The 7,113-nt window shown below is 46.0% G+C and overlaps 1 protein-coding gene across 1 annotated transcript; it reads left to right on the top strand.

The window, feature by feature from the left end:
• The first annotated feature begins 1,293 nt into the window (after positions 1-1,293).
• On the top strand, positions 1,294-5,124 carry LOC109769595 (coatomer subunit zeta-1). The gene is made up of 6 exons (XM_020328328.4): positions 1,294-1,487; positions 1,791-1,950; positions 3,193-3,340; positions 3,445-3,522; positions 4,665-4,749; positions 4,855-5,124. Exons 1-6 carry the CDS (start codon positions 1,485-1,487, stop codon positions 4,912-4,914), a joined length of 534 nt encoding a protein of 177 aa, XP_020183917.1. The 5' UTR covers positions 1,294-1,484; the 3' UTR covers positions 4,915-5,124.
• The last annotated feature ends 1,989 nt before the right edge of the window (positions 5,125-7,113 follow it).

The raw sequence follows: 7,113 nt of genomic DNA, 5'->3' as shown, positions 1-7,113 counted from the left end.
TGCAGTAAGCTCCAAACTTTGATCAATAGTTTCACCATTGCCATAGAAAGGGCAGCTTTACTTCTAACCATCCTTTCCTAAGCAAGTTATCTTCTAACCCACTCACATTTTTCATATGTGCGTAAAATATATGGACACCATGAATATGACGATCGATTAGCTGTCCAAATGTTGGTAAAGAAAGCCAATGCGATGTTTAATCTGATGCATGCTTAGAGGGTCTCATGATCCAGGGAGAAAGCAACTCACGTGAGCTAGCCTAGTTACGTCTTTTTTCTACGACAAAACTTTTGTTCTATTTATCATCTGTCATGACAATACTGGCAATACAAAGAACATCAAAAAAAAAATACATCCAGGTTCATAGACAAACTAGCGACAACTACAATCACTGGCGCGAGCCAAAGCCGCGCCGCTGTCATCGACCCTCTTTCACCGGAGCCAGACAAAACTTGTTGTAATAGACAGTTAGAAAGTCGTCGTGCTAAGACTCCGCGGGACCAAGAAACCAGAACAACAACCACCGTTGATGAAGAGAAGTATAGATCAGAAGGATCCAACTTGTAGAGACATGAGCAAAGATGAACGAAGACTAGATCAACGGGATCTAACGAAGACCAACGACACCAACCGAATCATGTGAGATCCGTCAGAGACATAACTCCACATGCCCTCTAGCGGCGCATCGCCGGGCGAGCGTTAGGTAGGGAGAATTTTATTCTATCTTTAGAGAGCCGCCGTCGCCACGCCTTTCCGAGGAAGACACAAATTCTAATCGAACTCAAGAAAATACGCAAAAACAAAGAAGGAAACTTCCCGAGACCGGGGCCCATCACGCATCCATGATCCTAAGGCCACTAAAGACGAGGTGGACCAGCGCCGACGCCGACGGAAGGCGTACGAAACCCTAGCCGTTTGTTCGCTTTTCTTTTCTTTCACGGGAAGAAAGAAAAAGCTCTTTATGATGATGGTACTCCCGTTTTGTACAAAGGGGTGCTATAGCAACTGACTGTAACATTATTCATGGTTTATAATATAACTCTGAAGGCAGTGAGCATTACGAATTACATTATTTTATGCCGCAAAAAAAGATTCTTTTTTCACAAACATTGTCAAAATTTTTTTTGGAGGGAAACAATCATTGTCAAAATGTTTCGCAAAGCTGTGGCCTAACCTTGACTACGGCCCGACCCTAACCACGCCAACGCTTAATCTTTTTTTTGCGCAAAACATTGTCAAAATGTTTCGCAAATTTGACTACGGCCCGGCCCTAAGCACGCCAACGCTTCGGGCCGGAGCCGTAACAGCCCAACGAGGAGCGTGTAGTCTACTCGTGCTTCGTTTCGTTTACCTCACTCGTGCCGTGCGTTGCGTTGTCCCCCCGGGTCCCGTTTCCTTCGTCGGTCTGCGCTGCGCACCCGCCGGAGATCTCGCCCGCCGTCCCGCTCCCCCGCGCTCCCAGCGAACCCGTCCGGCTTGCCCCAATGGTAAGCAGCACTGCCACCCCCGACGCTCTTCGTTTGCTCTGCGCCCGCCGTACAGTCGATTTCCCGGCTTGCCCCCGATCCGTCGCGGCCGGCTCCCGCCAGGGGCGGCATCGTATGATAACTTTCACGACGATTCAGTTATTGATGAGGCATAGTCCATCCTCTCTCGTATGCTTCTTGTCAGTCTGGGCTGTCTGGCAGTGTTTTCACGCGGGCGCAAATCGGGATCTGCTGTATGGTGGCCTGAGCCGGTTTGTGCTTGCTGTTGCTGTTCGTTTGATCCTTGGTTCTATGTTCGCGCAGGAGACCTGCCCGTCGGTGAAGAACATTCTGTTGCTGGACTCCGAGGGGAAGCGCGTCGCCGTCAAGTACTACACGGATGACTGGCCCGTACTCTCGGCGAAGCTGGCCTTCGAGAAGTCGGTCTTCGTCAAGACCCAGAAAGCAAGTTCTGGAGCAGAGGGTAACTTATACTCTGTCTTTTTCTTTCTTAAGAACAGGGAAGGCGATTTTGTGTGTGTGATGATCGGTGTTAGTTGTAGTACTCCAATGTTTTGGTCCATAATGCTTGCTGTCTTTCTGAAACCGCAAATTCATGCGTTTGATATCTTGCATTAATTTGTTGTTGACAGAATTGTCTACTCCCTCAGTCTCAAAATAAGGATGAGTGCAAAGTTGTACTGAAGTTAAGACACTTATTTTGGGACGGAAGGAGTACTTTCCATATGCTCATAAAACAGGGTGCTTTTGGGGAGCGCTCTTTATAATCAACTTATGGTTTCTTCTGTACTGACAGTTTGGTACAAAATTGAATTAACCATATCTCCCATTATTCTTCCTTTGGTGCTAATCACTACTAAACATTGGAGTACCTCGTGAATTATGACTATTCGGATGAAAAACATGTTAATTTGTTTGTATATGAACAACAATGTGATTATCTATATGTCTTTCTCTTCTGTTCTCATGCTTCTCTTTGATAAGGTTTTGCCCTCATCCTTTTTCTCTCTCTCAAATTAACACCTAATGCAGCATCCTGCTAAGCCATATATCCTGAAAATAGTATGCATCAAATCGAACTTTATTACATATTAACCATCTGACCGCAATTGATGTTGCAGTGATTCTCGAACTAGGTGGGTGGGTTAGCAACCTTGTGCCTCTATGGTTGCACACTTGCATGCTAGATGAAATTTGATTGCGGCCAGTTTTTCCTTTACCAAAACACTGGAAGTTTGTAAACAAACATGTCAAGCATTCGTTCTGCTAGCAATTCTTTTTTGGCAGAAAATTTTGTGCTTAACATGATAGGCGCCAAATTTTTGCATGGGTTTGTGATGCAAATTAGGCAACATGCAAACATTTCTGTAAGGCCACAAAATAAGTTTGTCTAACAAAAAAGCGCATAAATTCATTCTCGTATTATTATATACTTATATGGAAACCAGTATCCTTCATTAGGGCCTGTGGAAAGTAATTTACATTTTGTTAGCTTTGGCTGAAGTTATCACTTCGCACTTCCACCATACTCACCAATTGGAAGATGATTTCGGATAGTATTGCACTTTATTTGAGTTGATTTTTCTACTTAAACAGGAGATGTGTCCGTCTGAAACTTTCTGTTGATCTGTATGTGTTTCTTACTTGAAGACTACTCATCTAATTCAAGCTATTAAGTTCCATTTATTGCTTTCCCCATTTACAGCTGAGATTGTAATGTTTGATGGTCAAATTGTTGTGTATAAGTTCATCCAAGACCTGCATTTTTTTGTTACTGGAGGAGACGAGGACAATGAACTTATTTTAGCATCAGTTCTTCAGGGATTTGCTGATGCCATTGACATTATTCTTAGGTGCTCAATATAGTCAGATTTTCTACCTATTTATTTTATAACATAATATTGTTACGTTAACATCTGATTGCATACGGATTTGTTTCCCATCTCATTGGTTTCAGAAATAATGTCGACAAAAGAACAGCTCTTGAAAATCTGGATCTAATCCTATTATGCCTTGATGAAATTGTTGATGGAGGGTAAGTCCTAATCTTACTACCTTTTATTGTTCAATTATATTTCTCAATGTTCAAGAAAGCGGTAAGCGTAAGCGGAGCGGAAGGCCACAACTTAGAGCAATGGCCGCTTAAGCGCAACTTAACCGGGATTAAGCGTTTTTTTTAATTGGCCAGATTTTGGCTGTTTTTGAATAATATGCACAAGAAAACAGGAAATATAGCACATAGGTAACTGAAAATCTGAAATAGCATATAAGGTTGAGATTCAGTGGTTTACACACCACAACAAATAGCCAAATAACACATAAGGATAAGGTTCAGTGGTTCACACAGCAAGCATAAATGCATAATATTGTCTTAGAGCATATAAGATAAATGGCAGCTGCAGGCAAGCAGCAGCAGCAGCAGCAGCCAAACAGCAGCCCCAGCCCAGCCCATGTAGTAGTTCAGATCCAGTTCGGGCATGAGAAGGAAGAATGCATGGAGCTGAGTTGGATGCAGAACAGGAGCAGCTGCCACTGGAGCTCTCTTCTCCCCCCTCCCCTTCTAACCCAGTAAACCCTAGCCGAACAGGCCAGTATTGGGCCAAGCCTTTATACCCACCTTTTACCTCCAGCCCGTGGCCCATTTCTCGCTTTTTGAACGCTTAAGCGCGCTCAGCGCTAAAGCGGCCGCTAAATCCCGCTTTTTTTCGCTTAACGCTAAAACTTCCGCCTAGGGCAGAAGCGAAGCGTTTAGCTGTCGCTTAGCGCTTAAGCGGCGCCTAAAAACGCTTTCTTGAACATTGATATTTCTTCATCTTCTCTGTAACACTTGACCTTGCTCATCTGCCTGCTCATGATAACACCGGTCTTTGGGAATGGTGGCATGAAAAAGGAATTCTATTGGTACCTGCACAAAAGAAAAGGCACATGCCATTAGTTAATAAAGCAAAGGTTTTTATGCCTCAAATATGGCCCTTGGTCACAAATGGCCAGATTTGATAAATAATAAGATGCCTTGATCTTGAAAGATCTGGAAAAGCTTCTCATTTCGAAATGTTATTTATATATTAAATACCATTGATTCACATGCTGTTGCCAGGCTTCTATATGTAACTAGTCTTCAAGATTTCCTTGTTCATTTGCTTAAGTTTTACTTTATTTTCTTGAATGTCTTTGCAGGATTGTCCTAGAAACAGAAGGGAGTGTGATAGCTGAAAAGGTACTAGCTCATGGAGCAGAGGGTGCCACATCAATCGCCGAGCAGGTAGTTTCCAGACAACATAATCTTTCTCTACTTATGAAACTGGTTGCTATGTCCTAGTAGAAAAGGTTGCCTTAACTGAACTACGTAAATGTTTTCTGTATGCAGACTATAGTTCAGGCCCTAACAACAGCAAGAGAGCACTTTGCCAAATCTCTGCTAATGTGACGTGTCCCTTTCTCGTGGACGAAGATGGCATTGGACCAATGTGTTCATTTCATTGTCAAAGGAGAAATGAGGGGAAATGTCCGAATCTGTGGGTGTAAAATTACGCGTTTTCGTTGACGTTATATGATTGTTCAGTTTTACGAGTGCTCGAAAGTTGTGTGGACAAAGATTGTGAAATGTGACCGTCTTGATTTTGCTTGGTTCACTTCATCTCCTTGTTGTTTTACTGTTACTCGTCGTGTCGGTACAATGCTTACATACAGAGGTTAACAGGCCATCTTGTTCTAGCTTCATACAAGTAAATGTTCCGCTGAAAGCAGCGATACCAGAGTCTGCCAAAATTCACCTTGCAGCTATGAGTTTCTGTACTACTTATATCTTGTGTATTGTTCGCCAGTATCGTTGTGACCAGGTATCATATGAAGATGATCCTCGATTGATGTAACTACATTCCCTTCCCTTGTTCCGCTGGTTTTTTGAACTCGGAGGCAATTGCCCCGATCAATGTATTTTGATTGTAGGAAGAGAATTGCCCGGTTAATTGCGCAAATCCAGTTTAAATCCGCCACAAACGTCCACACAAGCTGTCATGGGACATGATATTCCATGGTAACATCGAAGGCACAGTCGGCCGACCTGACACACGACAGATAACCACACATACTTCCGAGGTAGCACACAAACATCATGGTCCTGTCATCACTTCTCCACGAGCAAGCAAACAACCACGACTTGGCCACCAACGACCACCGTTCGACGCCCCTCACTGCGACAGTCACGCTTTAGTATGTTCGTGAACTATCGACTAAGAGCAACTCCTATGTGTCGACCCAAACTGCCCGCACATGTCTGTTTGGGTCGAAACGAACACAAAAGTTAGACCAACGCGATTGACTCAAACTGACGAGAGTCCCTTTTTGTCCGCGCACAACCCATTTCTGACCATTTGTGCCGGGTTTGCATCGGCGCAGACATGAAACAGACACGCGCGACACCCGCCCTTGTCCTCCCCCTGGTTCACCAGTCGGTGGCACATCCACCTAATTTCCCTCACTTTCCCAAGAAACCTCCTGCCTGCCCGCTCGCTCTCCTGGCCGCTCGTCATGGACGAAGCGCCAATCCTCAATGCCGCGCCGGCCCGGCCTTCCTTGCTGCTAGCATCGACAAGCTTCGCGGCCGCAAAAAGGTGGCGGCAGCCCAAGCCCAAGAAGGTGCTGACGGACGTGCAGCGGGCCATTCAGTCGGCCGAGAGAGCTGGCCGGAGGCAGGTGCAGGCCAATAAGGAGGCAGCCGGGGCCGCCATTGCCATGGCCGCCGCCGCCCAACAAGAAGCCACCATTGCGCAGAACAACGCCCTCGTCGCTGCGGCCACCAGGGAGGCCCCACCCTACGTCGACCACGCCGTAGGCGCCCGATTTCCATCCCTACCCGTAAGCCTTCCCGTTTCTCCACCTCTCTCAGGAGACTATTCGTCGGAGGTAAGCATGGTAGCGCCGGCTGTCGGTGTCAAAACCGGCGGATCTCGGGTAGGGGGTCCCGAACTGTGCGTCTGAGGATCGAAGGTAACAGGAGACAGGGGACACGATGTTTACCCAGGTTCGGACCCTCTTAATGGAGGTAATACCCTACTTCCTACTTGATTGACTTTGATGAGTATAGGGGTTACAAGAGTTGATCTACCTCGAGATCGTAATAGCTAAACCCTAGATGTCTAGCCTGTATGATTGTGATCTTAGCCTCTACGGACTAAACCCTCTGGTTTATATAGACACCGGAGGGGCCTAGGGTTGTACAGAGTCGGTTTACAGAGAAAGGAAACTACATATCCGAACGCCAAGCTTGCCATCCACACAAAGGAGAGTCCCATCCGGACACGGGGGAAGGCCTTCTATCTTGTATCTTCACGGCCCATCAGTCCGGCCCATGTCACATAGCCCGTACGCCCGGGGACCCCATAATTCAGGACCCCCTCAGTAGCCCCTGAACCAGGCTTCAATGACGATGTGTCCGGCGCGCAGATTGTCTTCGGCATTGCAAGGCGGGTTCCTCCTCCGAATACTCCAAAGCAGTCTTCTGAACATGAGAACTGCATCCGGCTCTGTATAACAGTCACAACCCTCAACCACAGGGGTACAATACTCAATCAAAATAAGGCATGTCTATTGACAGCTTTTTCGGCGAAACGTTACGTCTGGCCAC

The sequence above is a fragment of the Aegilops tauschii genome, chromosome 1 (assembly GCF_002575655.3).
Source record: "Aegilops tauschii subsp. strangulata cultivar AL8/78 chromosome 1, Aet v6.0, whole genome shotgun sequence".
Lineage (NCBI taxonomy): Eukaryota > Viridiplantae > Streptophyta > Magnoliopsida > Poales > Poaceae > Aegilops > Aegilops tauschii.
Note: the sequence above shows the minus strand (reverse complement) of the source record. Positions and strands in the feature narration are given on the sequence as shown.

Bases quoted from the DNA above. Each gene is read 5' to 3' on its own strand.
- LOC109769595 (XM_020328328.4), top strand. The intron at 1,951-3,192 runs GTAACTTATACT...CCCCATTTACAG, and splicing joins AGCAAGTTCTGGAGCAGAGG to CTGAGATTGTAATGTTTGAT. The intron at 3,341-3,444 runs GTGCTCAATATA...CATTGGTTTCAG, and splicing joins GCCATTGACATTATTCTTAG to AAATAATGTCGACAAAAGAA.